Source organism: Rhinopithecus roxellana, chromosome 10, assembly GCF_007565055.1.
Source record: "Rhinopithecus roxellana isolate Shanxi Qingling chromosome 10, ASM756505v1, whole genome shotgun sequence".
Lineage (NCBI taxonomy): Eukaryota > Metazoa > Chordata > Mammalia > Primates > Cercopithecidae > Rhinopithecus > Rhinopithecus roxellana.
The window spans coordinates 38672905-38696303 of NC_044558.1; the positions used below are offsets into that span (position 1 = coordinate 38672905).

At 39.5% G+C, this 23399-nt stretch overlaps 1 protein-coding gene across 1 annotated transcript in view; it reads right to left on the reverse strand.

Annotated features, from left to right (window-relative positions):
* TPH2 (tryptophan hydroxylase 2) overlaps window positions 1–23399 on the reverse strand; it is a 94473-nt gene that overhangs the window by 27376 nt on the left and 43698 nt on the right. Inside the window, exon 8 of the mRNA XM_010370738.1 lies at window positions 10147–10273. Within this exon, the coding sequence (XP_010369040.1) occupies window positions 10147–10273 (127 nt within the window). The remainder of the gene's footprint in view (window positions 1–10146; window positions 10274–23399) is intronic.

Consider the following 23399-nt stretch of genomic DNA (forward strand, 5'->3'; position numbering starts at 1 on the left):
GTAGATAATGTCATATGTACATCACTAAAGTATGCCATCTCCTTTACTCCTTATTCAACACTGGGCGGTAGAAGAATATCTTCATCTGAAAGATGACATATAATTTGTTGCTTTGTGCCTAAGCTGAGCACAAGGTTAGGAAGTAACAAATCTAACACTTAAACCCAGCTGGGCTAACTTCAAGTTCAGATTCTTTTCACCACATTGCACCACACGACATACTGCACAGCAAACATCCCGAATAGCATCTTCATCGAGCTCAGATGAGTGCTGAGAGATCCCAGCTGTTGACCATAGTGTTTCTACACGGACAAAATGAAGTGTGTGCAGAGAATGGTGGGTTCAGCACCCAACTCAGCACATGAACAGAGAATAAAGAGTTACCAAGGTAGTCCTATCTTTATGAGTTTTCAAATATCTAAAATAGGATTGTGTTGCTTTGTTTCTCATCTGCAGTTATATGATGGCTCTCTGAGAGCCCTAGCACACAGTTCTAAATAACAAAGAAAGACTTGAGTTGCAAAAATATATAACTATTCCAGATTGCAAATGCATTTGTTTCTGAACATAGTGGGCAATGCAGAGCTCCTGTTTGTTTTTCCAATTCCAGATGACTGTGGTGTTCTCATCACAATATAAATAGATTGCAAACACCTCCTAATGGCAACAACAAATATAATAAGGGAAACATGCACATATGAGTAGAACAAAACAGCCTGGGCTACAATATCAAAGTTCTCAGGAGAGAATTAGTCAGCAGGAAGTGTGGTAGAGCACCCAGGTAGAAAAAGACCAAGAAAAGGTAGTGGTGAAAATAATGAAAAAGGACAGAAGTCAAAGTCTATGTGACTAGTTAAAGAATTCGAGTGCTTCTTGCAAGATGCTACTACCCTTCTATATGCACAGCAGACATAAAAGTGAAAGTAATGACTTGGAATAGATATTATTAACTTTTAATTAAGTTACTCTTAGAAATAACACACAAACTGATCATCCACACAAACATCTCAATTAAGAATGTATAAAAGTGCATTCCTCCCAGCCCTTTGTCAGCTTTGTATCAAATGATCCAAACAGCTGAACTAGTTCAAAGACTCTACATGGAATAAATAAGCCTGAGGCTTATTTCAAGCTTTCTGTAGAGATACTAAAGTGGTCATTTTTAATGTCATCCATGTTCAGAAAGAACTACAGCTGTGCATAAGTCTTTTAGCATCCAAAGATTCCCCATCCCCAGCCAGGTAGGCAAAGACAAGAGGGACCAGGAAACAAGTTAATATCCTCAGCAGGCAGGAAAATATTAATTAGCAATTTATAAACTAAGGTTACCTTTATAATTACACTCCTAATATAAATTATAGTTGATTATCAGTTTAAGACTGACTGACGGTACATTTCATTACAACTCTCAGCATGAGAAAGTACCGGTTATCCTGAAAATTCAAATACACCTGATTCATGATGACCAAAAGCCCCAATCAATGCAAATTCTTTTACCTGGAACAAACAAATTATTTGTTTTAATCAAGGAAAGTAGAAACAGAACCCTGTATTATTAATTTCTTGACACTTCTTTCCTGCAAAAAATAAAATAAAATAAAATAGCTGACGGTCTGGTCAGGTTCACAATGAATTTCACCCTTTTAAAATACATTCTAGATTCATACCTCCTAAAATGTGTTTATTGGAATACTAAAAGCTTGGGATGCTAATATGCATTTCATAAAAAGAGACCACTGTGACTACATAATGTATTTTCTTTCTTTTTTGTTTTGTTTTGTTTCTAAGATTTGTATTACTTGTCAAGTGCACTCCATAGCAATCAGTATCTAAATGTTTAGGGTTCTACCCTTGCCATTATCAGAGCTCAGATGTACCACGGTTCTTCCACCCTTTTCCTGGTCAGATAAAGAACCAAATTCTAATTTACGATTACAGTGTATTCTCATTTTCTCTGTCTGTCTCTCGCTGTCTCTTTCTCTTCCCCTTCTCTCTTTCTCTGTCTCTGTCTCTCTCCCCATCGCTCATCTAGTGACATCTGTGGTTTTGCTTATAACTGTAAGCACTGGCCACCCTTTCTTTGTCAGCTGGGAGTAAAAACAGCCAGACTCTCTTTGCATGGCATTTATCTTTTTCTAATATTATTTTTGATTGACAAATCATGGTTGTATATATTTATGGGATGCAATGTGATGTTTTGATATTTGTATGTGACGTGGCATGATTAAATCAAGTTAATTAACATGTCCATTTATCTCACTTACCTACCTATTATTTTTATGGTGAAACATTTGAAAGTTACTCTCTTAGTTATTTTGAAATATACATTATTATTGACTATAGTCACCCTTCTGTGCAATAGACCTCAAAACCTATTCCTTCTATCTATCTAAAACTTTGTACCCTTTGACCAACGATTCTCAAGTTTACTTTTTTTATACTTTAACATTTCCAAAATGGAGCTTCATCTTACAATATCAAAAATTTTGCTAGCTGAATCTTTTTCCTTCTAAAAAAAAAAGCCACTATTAAATTAACACTATGTTTTACAACCAATGGCACCTTCGAATGGAGGAGATACGGTAAGTTTAGAAAAATAAGTTTTTATCACTTTGGGAGATTCACTCCACATATTATGTTATTAAAGGTTCTAAGAAGTTTGTAATCCCAGCACTTTGGGAGGCCAAGGTGGATGGATCACCTGAGGTTAGGAGTTCGAGACCAGCCTGGCCAACATGGCGAAACTCCATCTCTACTACAAATATAAAAATTAGCCAGGCGCAGTGGCACATGCCTGCAATCCCATCTACTTGGGGGGTTGAGGCAGGAAAATCGCTTGAACCCGGGGGTGGAGGTTACAGTGAGCTGAGGTTGCCCCATTGCACTTTGGCCTGGGCAAGAAGAGAGAACTCTGTCTCAAAAAAAAAAAAAAAAAAAACACAAAGCTGTTTATTTAAGCTAGTGCTGTCCAAATACATTTGCCCATGGGTCCCTCCTTTTACAGAACTCATAATACCATTTCATAAGGCCATAAGGCTAATATTGCAGGAACCGGTTCTGGGAAAGACTCCTTATTCCCTCGTTACCCTTAGCCAAGACTCCTCTCATCAGCATTACCAAGACCCAGTAACAGAAATCCTTCAATCAGAAAGTGAAGGTAAACATGTTTCAGGGTTGACAGAACTGAATGGATCACCTAAAACTTTTGTGGAGGAAAACTTCCAACTGGGCCAGAGGCCGATTTATTCTGCTTTGGAAACATCTGTGGTGTATTCATACTGATTGCTTTCCCCTACAGATGATTCACAGCTTTGTCTGTTTCAAATGCCTTTATGATATGAGAAATGAATAGACTGAATTGAAGCCATCTGCATCATAGGATGGGTTGTACTGTTTGACAAAAGATGCCCCTTTACATTTTCTAACATTTGGGGGAAGGGAAATCAATATATTTCAGGGACTAGTTCCTAAATTCATCTGATCAGTAAATTTCTGTTTGTGTATTTGTATAAAAACAAATAATGTAAGTCATATGGAAAAACAGCAGACAGAAGAGGATGAGAGCAGAGACACAAAACAGAAGCAATGACGTGGCTCTCATAGATGCAAAGGTCTGTTTACAGGGCTTGAATAAGTCATAAATACATTCATTTCATACTTCATGATATTTATCTGGTGATATCCTGTTCATCCAGTTGTTAGAAAATCAGGCAAAATATGGAAATAAGGATGAAAGATTACTATGTGCCTTTTGAAAGACATACTCTCCTATTGTCTAATGGATCCACATGTTTAAAATGTCACTCACATTTCCTGCTACCAAAGTGTGGTCCTTGAACCTGCAGCATCAGCATCATTGTGAGATCTGTCATGTGCCAAGTCTCAGGCCTCACTCCAGACCCACTCTATCAGAATCTGCATTTTAACACGATCCTCAGGTTACTTCATATACACCACAGTTTGAGAAGCACTGATCCAAGGGATATAATCTTTGTCTGACTTCCTATTTATTAGGGTCCACAAACTGTAAAGTTCAACGTTAATTTGTGAAGATCGATAAATTGCAAATTATTTTATCCACTAGACATGCAAATAATTTCTGCTCAGTAGAAAAGATAATCTCAAGGTTATAGTTTTATTGCCCTGCAGAACATTAACCATTTTGCATCTTATTTCAAGATTCTTTCCTTCAGTGACAATATATTCTTAGTTCCTCAAATTCTTCTTTGAACTAGATTTACCATCCTGCTTTTCCCTCATTAATGGGTTTTAAATAAATATTTGACACATGTTCAGTGCATATGTATGAAAGTCGTTGTTTGTAACAGGTTTAAAGTTATAACTCAAAAGCAGTCACCTCTCAACTGCAATAAGATACTTACCTCTACTGAACACTGTAATAGCTGTCTTAGGAAAAATATTGTGCTGTCCAGAAAACAGTAATTGAGAATGTACAATGTGATATAAAGAAGAATCTAGTATGGGCTTGTCCCTCAAGGATGGTATAGTCTAAGTTAGAATTTAACTGTAGATATAAGGACAGAGAATTGACAGCCTGTAGTTCTGTTTCAGCTTTTTGCAGACACCACTTGCAGCCAAAGAACATTTTGTCTTGTTTCAGTTTTTGAATTTGAAGCCCTTTAGCATAATATATATTCTCCAGTTGTCCACATGCTCTAATACTCCTTATTTTCTTATATCAGGCTATTTCACACGTGTGTGCCACCTAGCTGGCCACTGAAGTAACATTGAAGTTTACCACTCCTAACATACACACTAATCTATTAAATTCACTTCCACTAGTGCTACAGTGGTAAATAGCTGGTCTCAAAAGTATCACACACTCTAAGCAGCCTTTATTGGGAATATTTTTGCATTTTTGCATATCTATCACACACATACTTGGACAGCTATGATGAATATGAAAAGAGTAATGCTGCCACAACCAGTGGTCTTATTTATTATCCATCAGAGGGCAATTTATTTACATGTATAACAATGCACTTGAAATATATTTTCTAAGTATTGTCATCAATTTCTTCAGATACAAAAGAGTTAATTTAAATGGTTCTCGGGGCATAGAAACCATTGCCCCTATTAAACAGCAGAGATAGCTTTATTCTCAAAACTGAGCACTATTAAAATGTCAAAATAAATATTCTATAGAAATATAGCAAGGAGATAGAGTACCTAGAGGCAATATAGTCTAGTACCTTGGAAAACCAGACCAAGAAGTTCAAAACCTGCTTTGGACAAAGAGTTTGGCGTTGCCGATTAATCCTAGTGGAGGTTGTTTTCTTCTTTAGACGGATTTGTTGATAGTACATCACAGAAAGTTATTATGTGTCTGCTTTCACTAGGCATGACTCTCTTTTTCCTAAGTGCTTAAATTCACTAAACAAGGAAAAACAAGCACTATAGAAACAGAGTCATTAATAATATAAATCTCACCTAGAGTCAAAGAGTAATATGGCCTGTCTCATTGTTCTGCATAAATAGTGATTTCCATGGCTTTCCATTTGTCCTCTCTATAGATTTTTCTCCTTTGGTACATCTCATTGCTCATTTTCCTCTACTTCTTCAGAAGACTTAATGTCAACAACTTTGAGAAAATCAGCTAATAATACCTCTATTTCTCCTCTGGCCTTGCTAGCTACCACTAGCCCCCTGCCATGGACTTTTTATCCCTGCCAGTAAGACCTGAGCTCTTAAACTTTTTGTTTCTGTAAGTGGGTCATTAAATTTGCCTTGTAGTTTCAGTATATGGCTTGAGGTTCATTAATATGCATGGTATCCAACAGGTTATTTATGCCAGGGCTTACTTTGAAATTGCCTGGTTGGAATCTGTGTGTGTGTGTGTGTGTGTGTGTGTGTGTGTGTGTGTGTGTGTGTTTCCCCAAGACTATCTTCTGGCAATTTTCTATTCACTTTGTTTTTAACTGATGGATGGTATGCGACTCTTGAAGTCAACAGCAGTTTTAGTATCATCTCAGGAACAATCTCCCTTAGCCTCCTCCATACTCTCCACATAATACAGAAAAAGCCTTCCAAATTTCTCTTTGGTCTCCAAAACACTATTTGAAGTAAATGGGCAGTCTATAGAATTGGGAAAATTTGGAACTGAAAGGTTCATGAGAGAGAGAAAGTCAGAGTGAGTTGGGGTGGGAGCTCAAGCAATATCAAGAAAAGAGAAATGAGTGAATCAGGCAAAACCATGGTGAGGCAAACACCCAACCCTATTCCATCCCAAATTCTTCACTGCATTTAAAGTGTTTATGTTAAGTCCTTTGCAAGTTTACACTTTTTTTTAAGCTTTCGAAATCATCATAAGACTGCAGGTAGGTTGGCCTCCTTGGTGGACACTTGATCCTTCCTACCCATGACCTATACAGAGAAGACCATCTCTTCCGGCTCCTGCCCCCTATCCTGAAGCCCAGCCTCCAACACTGAACTCAGAACCCACTCACACACGATGAATATTCAGCTAAATCCATTTCTTCTACATAACTACTCATGTATTTAAATAAAAAAGAATACTGACTCTGGGCTTTTTGTATTTTGGAGTACTAGACTGTGAGTTTCTTGAAGAAACTACCAGCTCTTTTTTTTTCCCTGTCCCTACCTCATGGTACCTAGGATCCTTTAGCCATTTAAAGAATACCTGGTAGCTTAAATTGGCTTTTGTAAAAAAGCAGGTACATTTCAGGGAAAGGACAGGACAACAAAAGAGAGAGGGAGAGAAAGAGAGATGGTGAAACATGATTAATGGCCTAATGTTCTCTACCAGATGGAAGTGTTTTTAGCTGTTAGAGCTCAAGCAACCCAAGGCCAAGAGTATTGGAATTATCCTAAGGAATGTAAGCTCCTAAAGAAAACTTACTCATCCTACAAATTTGCTGGCCTACTAAAATAGATTTCAAGGTATGAGTATTCGTTTTTTCCAGAAAGTGTAAAAGTAGAAACAAAGAATAATGATCCTATAAAGATTTTGATGCCCTAATCCCCAGAACCTGTGAATTTGTTACCTTTGCAGATGTTGATGATGGCCACACATAGAGAGATGGGAAGATTATCATAAATTATCCAGGTAGGCCCAATCTAATCATAGAAGCCCTTAGAAGCACAGGACCTTTCTCAGTCTTGGTCAGTGAGAGAGAGAGACGACAGAAACAAGATCGAAGAGATGCAGCGTTGCTGGCTTTAAAGAGGAATGAAGAAAGCCATGAGCCAAAGAACGAAGACCGCCTCAAGAAGGTGGAAAAAGCAACCAAACGGATCATCCCCCAGAGCCCCCATAAAGGAGCACAGCCCTGCCAAACCAGAGAGATTGTTCTGACTGAAACTATTCCTCTATTCCCTCTTTCACTCTTCCCCACTTGACTATCTTTTCTCATCTTTAAAGATTCAGTACAAACTTCCTCTAAAAAATCTGTTTTGTCAATATAAGCTATAATTTTCCAAAAAGTGGGGAGGACAATGTCATATTCCTTATAAATATAATTTGAATGATGGAATTAATTAATCATAATTTGATGGACTGTAAAAATAAAGGACAATAAAACAGTATTCATGTTACTGCTTTTTAAAAAAAAAAAAAAGATTAACAGGCTGGGCGCGGTGGCTCACGCCTGTAATCCCAGCACTTTGGGAGGCCGAGGCAGGTCGATCACGAGGTCAGGAGATCGAGACCATCCTGGCTAACATGGTGAAACCCTATCTCTACTAAAAATACAAAAAAAAAATTAGTCAGGCATGGTAGCGGGCACCTGTAGTCCCAGCTACTCAGGAGGCTGAGACAGGAGAGTGGCATGAACCTGGAGGGTGGAGCTTGCAGTGAGTCGAGATTACACCACTGCACTCCAGCCTGGGCAAAAGAGGGAGACTCTGTCTCAAAAATAATAATAATAATAAAAATAAAACAAAAAAAAGGATTAACAGCACTCACGAGGATTCACCTACATTTACATCCATAAACTCCTGCCTTTCTTCTTCTCCTCTATTTGGATGCACATGTTCATATGCACACATGCACACACACACACGCACACAAGTCAGCTCCACACAGCCTGGCCATCGAGTATCAGTTTATGGCTATTCAAAGTCAGACAAGTGAGCAATATATCTTGCTCCGTGATCAAGGGTATAGGTGCAAGGGAGTCAAAGAATAAAACCAGAAAATGTCAAGGCAAGTCTGAAAGGCACAGAAAAGGTTCCAAAACAAGGCATTTAAAACCAGAACCAAGGTTTCAGAACTAAACAACTCATGACTATGGTGGTTTTAAAATATATCCACAAATACTTTGCCAATCCTTTTTCCAAATGGTGAAAACTAATTCCACTCCAGTTGAGTGTGGGCGGAAATGAGTCCCTTCTAATGAACAGAATATGGTCAATGTGAACAGCATCTGATCAAGCCACAAAAGACATCACAGTTTTCTCCTTGCTCTCACTCTCTCTCATCACTTATGGAGGATGCCAGTGGCCATGTCATAAGTAGCCTAAGGAGAGGCCCACACAGTGAGGAACTGAGGCCTCCTGCCAATAGCCACATGAGTGAGCCATTTTGGAAGCCAATTCCCAAACCTTCAGACAATTACAGGCCCAGCCAGCATCTTGACTACAACCTCCTGAAAGTCCCTGAGTCAGAACCACTCAGCTAAGCTGCTTTCAAATTTCCAACCATAGAAATTATGATATAACAGATGTTTGTTGTTTTAAGCCACTAAGCTTTGAGATAATTTATTATATCATGATGGATAGCCAATATACATGAGATACAATCCTTATACCAGAAATTACACATTGGAAGTCAAGATCTAGATTCAGTCTACAAATATATTTTCTTCAGCTCATAATAGTGGGATTTTTTAAATAATCCAACATTTAAAAATCATTACATTTCATTTAGAAATCTAGATTGCCAGTCTCTAAAAAAATTTAGGAGATTTCTAGCAACACAAAGTCCTGCATCCCACCTCTGGCAACAAGCGGTGGAAGCTGAGAACCTACTATACAAGAGATACGCTGTCCCTCGTCCACCACAGCCACCACCAGAGCTTATTCATCTCCATACTGACCCCAGAGGTCCTTGCCATGGCTTCTGCATTGCTATTTAACTTTTAGTTGAGAAATATTTCCCAGTTCCTATATCTTTATCAAAAGTAGGAAACAAAAGATGTACTGAAAGGTCTGTGTGTTTTTAAGAAATCTAGGAGAAAACTTATTTCTGAGCGGAAATGAAGAATATTCCTGCATATCAAATATGCCACTGTTGTGTACCTGTGCTGACTACATACAATTTAAGAATGCATTTTTCATCCCCTGGTGGTTTTGCTCACTAAGCTAACTGACTGGTCCCTGTAGGTAATGGGTTGGCTAAAACTGCTTTTTCTCTTCCTGGGCCCTTAGAAATGGAGCTGGGGTAAGGCATATGAGCATGCTAGATCTGGTCCTTCAGCATCTTAAAGGTAGCAGCCAACATTAGACCTTTCCTCTCATATTGCTTGTTTTCAGAAGAACTTCAGTTTTAGAAAGATACTATAACATCCATTAAATCTTTTTCTGGCTTTGTACTTAGAATAATTGTTGAGCCTGGATGTCTTACTGGTTGTTGACTCAAATTATGTCTGACTACAACCATCTAGAATAGTCAGAGATAGTTTCAGGTGCAACCCCTACTTTATTATAAATGTATGCCTTTTACTGTTACTAATATTTCTGTGAGGGTCAGCAAACCACAGCACACAGGATAAATCTGGCCCACCACCAGCTTTTATAAATAAAGTTTTATTGGGACACAGTCACACTCATTTATTTACTTTTTTGTTGTCTGTGGCTGCTTTCATACTACAGTGGCTGAGCTGAGTAATTCTGACAGAGACTTTACGACCCACAAACCTAATATGTTTACTATCTAGCCCTTTATCTCTAGCTGACTCCTGAACAAGAATGATAAAATACAAATGTTTTGGTGGTCAATAAGCTGAGAACTCATTGTGCTTCAAAAGAATACAACACAGGAAAAGGTAAGTTCACCATGCTTTCTCCAGAAAATTTACCTAAAATTCACAGTCAATAACCCTGAAGCTTTCTTTATCTTACAAATGGACATAAATAGAACTGGTTTTAAGTTGAAAATGAACTCACCGTGGCTAGTTTCTGAACATCTTCATCTGATGCTCCCAGAGACGCCAGACCTATTTCTTGTGAAAACTGAGCAAACTTAGGATCCGCAAGCAGTGGAACATGTCCCAAGAGTTCATGGCATGTGTCTCTGACAAAAAAAGACATCACAAAGATATGCTGTATAAGAAGCTTTAAATTACCACTGGTAGAACAAGACTTAAAATCCTAAATAAGACTTTGCCACTATAATTAATTAGTTACTATAGTTTATCAATGCTTGGACTTTTTAATCATTTTAATATGTCTGAAATCCCAGTGCATCTCATAATCAACAGCACTTAAAACATATGATATACAATATTTTAATAACATAAAAGCAACTACCATTTTCAAGCTCTTACTATATGCCAAGTACGTGGTAAGTGTTTTGTTGTATGCATTCTATCTTTATTCTCAAAATAACCTTAGAGAATTGAAGCAACTTGTTAGCACAGGATCCTGTAGATCAGGGATAGGAAAACAACAGCCATGGTCCAAACCTGTTCCATTGCCTGTTTTTGTAAAAAAAGTTTTACTTGAATATAGCCATGCCCATTCACTTGTGTATTACCTGTGGCTGCTTTTGACCACACTGCAGAGTTGAGTAGTTGTGACTGAGATCATAGGGCCAAAATAATTAACTAGCTGACCCTTTACAGAAAAAAGAAATTGCTGTTTCTTGCTATAGATAGTGAGGAAGGCAAAATTGGAATCCAATTTGTCATGATTTTTAAACTTTTGCTGTTAACCCTTAAGTTGCACTGCAACTCTGTAACACTTTGCCAGGCAATGGGTAACGACAGAGGATTCTATTGTCATCATCATCAAAGTAGCTTTTCCAGTAGATGATTTATACCTCTAATATAAGCAACTTTCTTGTGATAACACACTATAAGAATCTCCCAGTTCTCTGCTTTGGTTAGCCTGAACTAGGTAATAATAGAAGCCTGGAACCCCTCTCATTTGTCTGAGCTTTCATTTGGAGCCAGATAAGTGGGCAAAAGACAGGTATCTTTCACAACAATACAAGGCAGATGCCTTCCTGAGTCATTGCCAGGAATAATGAACTGTTCCATGATACCAAGCTGTAATGGAATGAATTCCCCTGTGGTTGTCTGGGAATGGATTGAGATGCAGGAACATTTTAAATTACTGACCGAAAAAAAACACCAATTACCTAGGTAGTAATTAAAAGATATTTTTGATTTCACTTGTACCCCTCTGAAATCTATCACTTCAAATAGGTGCTAGAATACAAATACCAGGTGCTACCATTATTACAATTATAAAGTATGTTGGATGGTCACACAGTTGAAGCAAATGAATAATGGTCAAGGACCAAGATTGATGCCCACATAAAATAGATAGCATCACTCAATCACTCAATCAAAAAATCTTATTCCCACAACCCAAACCATATCCCCAACCTTGGCCAGTTACTTCATAGAGAGCAGGTTGAAAGGGCAGCCAATTGAGAATAGTGGACAGGATACTGAAACAAACTCCAAATTCATCCCTTGTCAACTGTGTCAATAACTTCCTTTTTTGTACATGAACTGAACTGAATTTGTTTTTTTAAAAAAAAAGGAATATGAGGTGGTTATTCTTCAATCGCATTGCTTATGGCAAAGAAGCAGATGCACTGGATTTCAGGGTATGGGGCATTTAAATGTAATCCAAGCCCTTCATTTTACATATGAAGAAATGAAAAACAAAGAAGAGAGAGAGAATATACTGAGCTCCTACCATGTACTAGGTAATGTGCTAAATGTTTTCAAGTCACATTGGTAACTGAATCTTTCCTTACATGTTTTATAAAGGAATAACAAATACAAATAAGAGAAGCTTTATTATTCCAATTTAACAAATGAGGAAGCTAAAATTTAGTAAATCTAAGAATCTTTTCCTAAGCTTCCACACTTTTAGCAAAGACAGAGACAATTCTTTTTTGTTTAATCAGGGTCTCCCTTTGTTGCCCAGGCTAGAGTGCAGTAGTGCAATCACAGCTCATTGCAGCCTGGACCTCATGGGCTCAAGCGATCCTCCCACCTCAGCCCCTCAAGTAGTTGGGACTACAGGCACATGCCACCACATCTGGTTAATTTTTTGTAGAAATGTCAGGGGTGGAGGTGGGGGGTTCCTCACGATGTTGCCCAGGCTGGTCTTGGACTTCTGACCTCAAGCGATCCTCCCACCTTGGCCTCCCAAAGTGCTGGAATTATAGGCATGAGCCACTGCACCCAGCCCAGAGACAAGGTTCGAAATCAAATTTTTTGAACTCCAAACCTACACTCTTTCTGCTCTCTGTTGTTTCAATTTGTAGATATGGTGTAAGCAAGAAAAGGGCTGGGGCGTACATAGCTTAGGCCGTAGGAAGAGAGTTTAGCCAAGCTAGCTAGCACAAGTAAGAAATGTAGTCAGTATTTCCTAAGTCTCTTTTCCTCCAACTCAGTGCTTCTCAACTTTCCAAATCACTTGAGGAGCGTTTTAAAACTACCGAATGACTAGGCCCTGCCTTAGACTAATTCAGTCAGGCTCCCTGATATAAACCTGAGCGTTTTTTTAAAACTCTCACCAGGTGATAATAAGACACAGCCAGGGCTGAGATTCACTGTCATAACTGATGACTCTAGGAGCTCTCCTAGCAAGCTTCAAGCAACCAGTACTTAAAACTACAACTGAATGTGATTATGTAATTGAGAGCTGCTCAAGTTTAATCCCACTAAAATTATATCATGATACTGAAGAATAATGAAAGGTGGTGACTGAGAGGTAGATGGGTAACTAATTCCTTCTCCATGTGCATTTGATTCAGTTAGAAGTCCAATACTTCTAAGCCGGGAGTGGACCCTATGGACTCATTCTTCTGATCAATTTTTTTAAAAGGTCATGCCGCCTGCGTCAATATTGGAATTAAGATCAAGTAACCCACCATGGAAAAATCTGAAAACCTCCATTGTGGCTCATGATGTAAATGCTAAAGAGCTCCCACTGATCCAGGCAGAAGATGTGGCAACAATAATTTTAAATTAGCACTACGTCAACTCCAAGAAAATACTGAAGATGATGAGTATTCTCTCATTGCATAAACAAGGTGAGCAGAAACTAAAGTAACAATTATAGTGAATGCTTACTATGAGCCAGGCACTGTGCTAAATGCTTCATAACGTAAAAAGAGAATAGGGTAGGTCAAAGCTACAGTGGTGTTAGATGCTTGGTGCAATATGGAATTTACCTTTGAACTTGTTAAATACTTGAAGAAGGCCAATCCAAAAGACAGTCTTCTGTCTACTTAGATACTAATAGAGTCCGAAAGCTTACTGGTAGAAGGTAAGGTGAAAAGTTACCTTACCTAGGAAAATACTAGAGATCCAAAGACATTCAGGAGTCAGTTATCCATGGTAGAAAAAGGAGCTATCACCTGAGTGTTAAGATGTCATTATCAGGCCGGGCGCGGTGGCTCAAGCCTGTAATCCCAGCACTTTGGGAGGCCAAGACGGGCGGATCACGAGGTCAGGAGATCGAGATCATCCTGCCTAACACGGTGAAACCCCGTCTCTACTATAAAAAAAAAAAAAAAACTCGCCGGGCGAGGTGGCCGGCGCCTGTAGTCCCAGCTACTCGGGAGGCTGAGGCAGGAGAATGGCGTGAACCCGGGAGGCGGAGCTTGCAGTGAGCTGAGATCCGGCCACTGCACTCCAGCCTGGGCGACAGAGCGAGACTCCATCTCAAAAAAAAAAAAAAGATGTCATTATCAGAAACCTATAACTCACTAGCCAACTTAAGAACCTTTAATACCATCACAATGACAAAGTAATCTAACTACACAAAGAAGAGGATAAAAGAAGTTATAAATTTGGAAGAAAAGAATCATACAATACAGCAGAGTAAGTTATATTGTTTCATTAAGAATGAAAGCCTGAAGCGAGATGTCTAGCAGAATTATTAATGGAAGCTCAGAGATACCCTTTGCTCTATTACAAGTAGAAATGATCATGCTGTATTTTGCTAGCTTGTGCCCTCTTCTCAGCTCCATTTCCATGCAGAGACCCTGAGAAAGACCTTCCCTTCAGATTCCTGAACAAAGTGTGGACACAGCATGTCATGGGGCCAAGGCTTTAAGCACCTGTATTTCAAGACCAGGAACAAGGTTATTATATTTTATGTCTTTGGTGAAACATTCTCAGAAATAAACACCATATTGTTCTCTATCCCACTGTCTTTGGCTAAGGTACATGTAGACAAAGGAAATTGAAGTGCCTGGAAACTCTTCAACCAGAGAGGAAAGATTTTTAACATTACTAATAAAAGTAATTCATTAACTTTGAAAAGTTTACATTTTTTAGATTCTCTGAGACCAGAGGACTTAGAAGCTGAAGTGACCTCCACTCTTTGGGGCAGAAAGGGGTTCCAGGCTATGGGGAGTCTGAAGGAGACTGCAGACCGCAAAACCTTCTCTCTAACCTCTGTACCAATTAAGGTCCGCTGGGCTGAAATTATGCTATTAAAGTCTATTTTACAAAGTGCAAATGCCACTGCACTGGGTCCTGCATATAAAGTAGTTTGAGATCCCTACTTTGGTTGTATCATCCACAGCCGAACCCCTGAGTATCTAATTATGAACAGGTTTCTGATGTGAGTTCACAACTATTGCCTTATCTCACCAGATCTCTCCAAAAAGATTCAATTATTTGGCCATAATTGCACCTGTCAGCACATGCTGCCTCCAATCTCTACATCAGCAAACTTTTCTCTTTTTAACTCCTATCCCTTTGATACATTTTTGCCTGAATAATGCTTTTTAGAGTCCTTTTCACAAACGTGCTCTGTTCACTGGAAATGCAAGACCTTTCAAAGGTGTTAACACTGTAAAACATCATGTCTCCTTTTTACTAAAAAAAAAAAAAAAAGCAAGAGCTGATATCAGACACTAAACTTTTGCTGCTCTAAATTGGAATCTTCTCTGATAAGCCCTGCTAGGGGGATTCTAAAGCCTGCAGAAATAGGTCCACAAAGGAGCCTCAGTGAAATGTCTCTGGGAAATTCTTAACTCAGTCCAAGAAAGTAGCCATCATTTTGCTATGAAGAAACAAGGGTTCTGGTTGTTAAGTTCAAATTCAAAATGAGTCTGGCATTTTTCTCCTCTTATCAGTTTTCAAAGCTGACTCCTTGCACTACGTTTTGAACAACTCCTTTTTATTTTTGCTGTAAATTAAAGCCTTTACGAGGCATTGAGTAAGCGTCCAATGTTTGCTTCCCATCCCAAATCTGCACATCTGTCTTTTAAAACGTATTTCTATAGGTTTTGTTTGCTCTAAACGACACAGAAGCCAACACTTTAGCTAAATCATGAAGAGAAGGAAAGGCAGATGAGTGGGAGAAGTGGAAACTTTGCATTAATAAAAGGAAGCAGGAGGATGAGCTGGAAAGAAAATAGGGTGCGTTTTTCGGCTTTCACACAACATTTGGTGGGTAAATGCAAGTAATGTGGGATAACACACTGGGATGCATTGCAGACAGGTGACTTAGTTTGCTTTCATTGCATAAGATGATAAGGGGAATTAACTTGGTAGTGAGGCAACTTTCTCTCAGGGCTTGTTTTGGAGCCATATACAGAGTTTCTTTAGTTTAGATTTAAAAGAGCATACTGTAAAATCTGACCCAGATAAGATTTTAGGCAATTCTTATGATCACTCCTTCTTATATTCCTATCATAGTATAGCTACAAAGTCACCTTTTTTTTTTTTTTTTTTTTTTTAAGTTGGGCACCTGGATGTTGCCCTGGAGAAAATCTTCTTTGCTTTTTCCCTTAGGAATCACATGGACGTGCACTGATGTTTCTCTTCTTTACTACAATTCTTTTAAGACTGACAGATATTATAGTTGTCTTTCTTAAAACTTAGTTCATTGTGTGCCTATTTGTACTAGGTGCTATATTAGGAACAGAGGCTTAAAAGTAAACAAGGCATAATCTTAGAATAACTCCTAGCAAAAGTCACCATCTGGTTTCAGAAAAAGGCAATCAAATAGCAAGTACAAACTTTCCTGATACATCAAAAGAAACGATTTCCAGTTCTTAGAGGGACCACAGAAAGACTGCAATGGAAACTCTGTTTGGTATGTCACTAGCTCCCTACTGATATAGCTTAGATATTTGTACCCAACCAAAATCTCATGTTAAAATGTAATCCCCAATGTTGAAGGTGGGGCCTGGTGGGAGGTGACTGGATCACGGGAGTGGATTTCTCATTAATGATTTAGCACCATCCTCTTGGTGCTGTCCTCAGGATAGTGAGTTCGTTCTCCCGAGATCTGGTCATTTAAAAGTGTGTGGCACACCCCCTCTAACTCTTTCTCTCTCATTCCTGCTTTCGCCATGTGAAGTGCCTGTTCCCTTTCTGCCTTTCATCATGACTGGAAGTTTCCTGAGGTCTCCCCAGAAACAGACGCCACTATGCTTCCTGTGCAGCCTGCAGAACCATGAGCCAATTCAACCCCTTTTCTTTATAAATTACCTAGTCTCGAGTATTTTTTATAGCAATGCAAGCATGACCTAATAAACCCACCATTTCTGAAGTATTTCTTATTTCTTGAAGAAATAAGAGATATTTAACTTTCTCTCCACCTCTCCAAGTTCAGTGTAATTAAGAAAGCAATATAACACAATAGTCAAAAGCATATACCCTAGTGTCAGACTTAAGTTCATCTCTCATATTATTTTGTAGGCAAATTACTTAGAGCAGCACTGTCCAATGGGACTGTCTGCAACAATAAAAATGTTCTGTAGCTGTACCATCCAATATAATAGCCACTTGACACAGGTGTCTACTGAACACTTGAAATGTTGCTAGTGCTACTGAAGAACTAAATGTGTACTTTTATTTAATTTTAATTAATAAATGTAGGTAACCACATCTTACCATATTGGACAGCACAGACATAGTGTTTTCTCATCTATAAAATGGAGATTGTAAGATTTCTTCTCTCTTACATTATTTTTTCTCTTATTGAGATGGAGTTTCCCTCATATCACCCAGGTTGGAGTGCAGTAGCCCCATCTTGGCTCACTGCAAGCTCCGCCTCCCGGGTTCAAGTGATTCTCCTGCCTCAGCCTGCCAAGTAACTGGGATTACAGGCACCCGCCACCACACCCAGCTAATTTTTTTGTATTTTTAGTAGAGACGGGGTTTTACCAAGTTGGCCAGGCTGGTCTCAAACTCCTGACCTCAGGTGATCTGCCCATCTCGGCCTCCCAAAGTGCTGGGATTACAGGCGTGAACCACCGCACCCAGCCATCTCTTACATTATTAAACGATGTAGTAAGAGAATGCATGGAAAATCTTAGTTCCCATCAGTTAGGTATTATTATTCACTACATTAAATTGTATTTATATCTAAGCCTATCATACTTGAATAAGTTGATAGGTACTTTATCAACTTTGAGAAGGTACTTTATCACTTAAGAAGGAGTAAGTTTCTCTAGGACAGAGATTAGGCCATGCTCATACTTGGGTCTGCAGTGCTTAGAAAAGCCTAGCACATAAGATATGCTCAATAACTGCTTTTTTAACTCACCTGAATAGACCAGGTGATGATGGGGCTCTGTTGCTCCAAAGAGAAGTGAATCCAAGTGAAACTCAAGTATGGTTTTCCTAATTTCCAGTGTCACATAAAGGCTTTGGACCAGAACTTGGTTTTGCTATTTTCTAGTTGTACCTTAGGGAAATTACCTGACTTCTTTGAACCTTGGAATTGCCATCTGTAAAATGGTGAAAATCCTGTTGACTTAATAGAGATGAGTAGGATGATGCCAGACAAACAGAATGTGTTTGGGAAATGTCTGTTCCCTCTTTCCTTCTCTCTTGTGGTGGCTTCTGTGCCCATCCATAGATGTAATTCTCTACACGGTAGTAAAGAGGTATGAACAGTGATTACTTCTTTCTTGCATAAAATTCAATCATTTTGGATTTTTTCTTCTGAACTTGCAATTTAAAAATGCAAATACTCCTGGAAAAATTTCTCCCTGGTCATCTCAGTCTTCAACACCTGAAAATACATAATGAACTTCTCCCTGACTACAGAGTGCTGAAGGAATATGAATTTTGATTTGGGCCAGGTACTTCTGAGTGCTAATTTTGGATTATGGGCTCTACACAAGGAAAACAGAACTGGGTGCAGGGGTAGGGGAGAGTGACATAAGGAATCCTGCTTTGAATCGGCAAAAAAAAAAAAAAAAGAAGGGTGGCTGAAGCATTGAAGCCTTATCCCAAATCACTACAGAAAACAGCCTAAAAGAACAAAAACAGGGTTCCAGCAGACACTTAGATGCAATTTTGGTTTCACACTGCACATTTTAAATAATGTATAGGATTTCTAAAAAGTAGAATGTATATTGTTAGAATGCTTAAGCTCTTGAGACAAAAGACTCTATAAGAAGCCTCAGGGGTTATTTTTGCTTTTAGGCACTTCACAAAACTAGACACAATATTATGACTGAAAACTTGGGAGTCCAGGTCTAGGAATGTGGCCTTGTAACTAAGGACGCACTGGAATTTTATGATGCACATTAGCCCTCCACATGAATTTAAGAGGTGCCGAGTAAGGGTGGACTTATTTGGTATTTTTATAAAGCTTTTTTCTCTCCAAAGATCAAAGTGTTATTTCATCATCGCTCACACAGGGAGGTTAAATGGCTTACTGACAGTCACACTGGGAGCTGAGAGTGGGGCCTACATTTCTGGGCAAGCAGGTCCTTCTGCTTGAGGACACAGCAGTCTCCTATCTGTATTACTGCCCTTTCAGAAGGTACTTTAGCACTTAAGAAGGAGTAAATTTCTCCGGGACAGAGGTGAGGCCATGTTCATATTTGGGTCTGCAGTGCTTAGAAAAGCCTAGCATATAAGATATGCTCAATACTGTAGAGAGGTGCTGTCCCCTTCTTTTTCCCAGTGAGACAGCAGATGCCTCCTCCTCTTGATAAATGGGGCAGACCAACTGTGACCTTGTGAAGATCAAAAGAGAGGGTGGGCCTCCAAGGAGCCGGGAAGTTGGGCTAAGGACTGGATGGAGCAGCACAGCAATAAACTACATAATAGCCATAAACAGTCTTATGGTTCTCGCAAATCAGGGTCACCAAATAAAAGTAAGGAAGTATCCCTTTCAAGGCCAGGCACAGTGGCTCACGCCTGTAATCCCAGCACTTTGAGAGGCCAAGGTGGGCGGATCACAAGGACAGGAGTTCGAGACAAGCCTGACCAACATGATAAAACCTCATTTATACTAAGAATACAAAAATTAGCCAGTCGTAGTGGTGGCCCCCTATAATCCCAGCTACTCAGGAGGCTGAGGCAGGAGAATCACTTGAATCCAGGAGATGGAGGTTACAGTGAGCCAAGGTCGCACCACTGCGCTCCAGTCCAGGCAACAGAGTGAGACTCTGTCTGAAAAAAAAAAAAAAAAAAAAAAAAGGAGTCTTTTCAAATCCGTTCTACAAAATGTGCCATTGGAAAACAACAACAACAACAAAAATGCTATTCACCTTCAGCATAGAAATAAGTTGTGAGTATTTCCGTTTAATGTTACTGATTAACAAAATAGTGGCTAAGCCCACAGGCGCTGGCGTTACTCCCGAATTTCAAACCCTGACTCATGTGCTTACCAGCTATGTTACCTTGGGCAATGTATTTAACCTTTCTGTGCCTCATTCCCTCATCTATAAGCTCAGAATAATAATAATAACAACTCGAAGTGTTGTAGTATTAGGTGAGTTCATCCATACATAACACTTAAAATAGTGTCTGGTGCTATTAACAGGAAACCTGTGTCCGGTTGATATATAGTAGACATGTTTGTTTGCTATTCATAGTAAAAGTATTGTTGCTACTGCTGTTGTGGTTGCTGTCAAGATTATCTATGCTGGAGGATGGAAGGAATTCAAGTATTTTCAGGTCTTGAGGCCACTAACATCTTAACTGGCCCTCGGTATAGCCCAAACCAGACTTCCCTTAAGTTAGAGGATGGCTACCAAACTGAGGGTATGTGCACCAGTTACAAAGCAGGAAAGGGAGGCCAGATGGGACCGGCTTTCTGGGAACATGCCATTTTCCAAGAATCACCAGTAATACTGCTGCTCTGCAATCCTGAGCAGCAAAAATGGTAATAGTGCTATGGAAGAAGCCAGGTGGATGAGCAGGAAGCTTGGCACCAGGCTCGCATGTCCTATGGGAAAGAACAAGTTTAAGCTAAACACAGCTCGTGGGCATGCAGGTTAAACTCCGTAAAGCTCTGGTTTATCCTCCCAGCTCTGCAGGAAGACCATGCTGAGATGGCTTCAGCAAGGCCCGATATTAAAAACACCAACAACAGCCAGGGCCCAAGTCCCAGAACCTCTCAGGTGGGAACAAGGAGGAAAAGTTGGGAAAGAAAACTTCATATTTTTCCTCTCATTATGGACCTAGTGAGAGGCGTCTGTTCAATCAAGAGAGGAGCAACCAAGCTTTCCTAATAAGCAAGGGTTAAGCAAAACATTCATTTACTTTACTTAGAAACGGATGAAAAATAGTGTCAGAAATAATGCACTTTTATTTTTCTTATAAAATTAAACAGCAGCAATTATAAGAAAAATCACCTGACTGCAAAGCCTTTAAAGTTATATTTAAAAATAACATTAATTGCCTCTAAACTGGTCGACTGCAACAAAAAAGATGTTCCTTAACACAAATGTATTTCATTGTATTATGGCAATATAAGTTGCAGTATTAGTCACTGGTGCTCTGAATTATTCCTCAATGCTGAAAGTTTGCTCTTTAATTTGAAAAGCGATGCCAGCAGAAAAGAAGAGATGTGTGGAATAGGAACAACACAGCAAAGGGTGCTGCCTTGGCATTAGAAATAGAACACCGCACCCATATATGCTAAGCTGGCAGCCAGTGAAAAGAACTGTGAGTTATCGTTCCTACCTAGCAGACTGCGCCCCCACTTTGCCTTTTAAACAGGCCACTGAGGCATCTGACCATGAACCTTAGGGGCTCACACTCTGCTAGTTGCCAGGGTTTGTGCCATCTCTTTCGCTATCTCTCTCTCTCTCTCTCTCTCTCTCTCTCTCTTTCCTCTCTCTGCCTGACTCTCCATTCCTGATCCACAGGACCCAGGGTTGAAGGAGGACTGCTTTCCTGATACACTGCACCCTCTCTGCCTCGGATCTGCAAGTAACCCTGTTCTAAAAGAAGATGAGGTGGCAGGAGGGCATAGCATGAGAGAGCACACAATGGACTTCCCAGAGAGACAAAAATGAGATCAGGGAGATTTAGAACTTCTCAAGATTTTGTTCTGCCACTGTACACATGCCGGGCGATGCTCACATACCTACATAACTTGAAACTCTGCATCTTTCCCTCTCATTCCAGTGAGTGAGAGGGAAGGTATTAGGTATTATTGGAATAACTTTGAATTTGGCCCAATTGATTTTTTTTAAAGGAAATTATTTGCAAACTTCCTTACCCGATTAGTGAGAACATTGCAATCACAGCTGATCAAAGCATGCAGCCAGGCAATACTGAAATGCAGATTCATTGCCTCAGGCACTGCTCCAAGGGAGAAAAGGCAAGAGTCCATTTCCTCTTCTAGCAGATCTCTGACCTTTCAAACCAGGCATTAATGCATAGAAAACAGCTCCTCCCACCAGGAAAACCAGAAGTCACTAATTCACCAGGGGTTCTCTATTGTTCTTCAGGCCAGAAAACGTTCCCCCAGGAAATCAGTCTAATCTGCCATCACTGTTTTTTTCTTTTGATAGATTCAGGGGGTCCATGTGAAGATTTGTTACAGGAATATATTGTGTAATGGTGAGGTTTGGTTTCCAGTGTACCAGGTTTAGAGAAGTCAGAGCCTTTAAAATTGTAAAATGTAAAAAGAAGTTGAAGATATGTTTAAAATCCAATGTGTGTTGAAAACTGTGATGGCAAAATCCATTCTACCAGACTGAAAGCGAAAATAAAATTCTCTTTTCAGATAATGTCTTTTTTGTTGCTTCATGCTCCTTTCTACCTGGGTCTTCAGGGCTCACCTTTGTCTCATTAGTGCAGCCTCCACTACAACAGTTCAGCAATTGCAAGCAGCTATTTGGAAGCACAGTACAAGCACCAAACACAGTAGCCAAGCTGAACTTCATAAATTGGAGAATCTGCCCTCTAGTTGGTTTTCAACTGAGGAAATGGGATTTCATTACAAAGACAATGCCTGTGAAAGTGCTTGGGCAGGAAATATCCCTCCCAGTATAGTACCCATAGATTCAAACTATGTGGCTGAGAAGGGACTTAGGACTTTGCAATAGACAAGGATTAAAAAGATCTTTACAGAGAATTTTGTCTGCATAGTATATTTCTGGAAAGATGAAATGGAAACTAGTAGCAGTGGTTGCCTCTGGAGAGGATGCAGTGGGTATCAAGGGGACAGAGGATGGAAAGAAACTCACTGTTCACAGTATATACCTTTTAGTGCACTTTAAATTCTGAATTATGCATATGTATTACCTATTCATAAAGTAATAATTTAAAAAACCAAATGAATGGCCTGTAATTCCAGCACTTTGGGAGGTCGAGGCAGGTGGATCACCCGAGGTCAGGAGTTCAAGACCAGCATGGCCAACATAGCAAAACCCCATCTCTACTAAAAATACAAAAAATTAGCTGGGTGTGGTGGTGCATGCCTGTAATCCCAGCTACTAAGGAGGCTAAGGCAGGAGAATTGCTTGAACCCGGGAGGCAGAGGTTGCAGTGAGCCAAGATTGTATCACTGCGCATGCCAGAGTGAGATTCTGTCAAAAAAAAAAATACAAATGATATGAAACCCACAAAAAATAAAGGGCTTATAAAAACAACCCCAAGTTAGTGAATCCCAAGTTTCCACCCTCTGACTTAGTCTCCTCTTATCTGTGTAGTCATAGGAGACTTGGGAGAAAAATGATTACTCAAATCTATTGTGGGTGCTTTGTATTCACTTCTGAGCTTATAATCTTTATTTGTAACTACGAGAAACTTCTCCATCTGGAGGTTCCAGCCATAGGCACCTCACAGACACCATACCCTAAACCCATTCTCCTCTTGCCCTCCCTCTTTCCTTTTCTCTTCCCTCCAAGCTTGATCCTCCTCCAATATTCTCAGTCATTATTAGAAATGACTTTCCACTCAGCATCCCAAACAAAAACCTTAGCCTTACCTTAGGCTCCCCTCATCTCA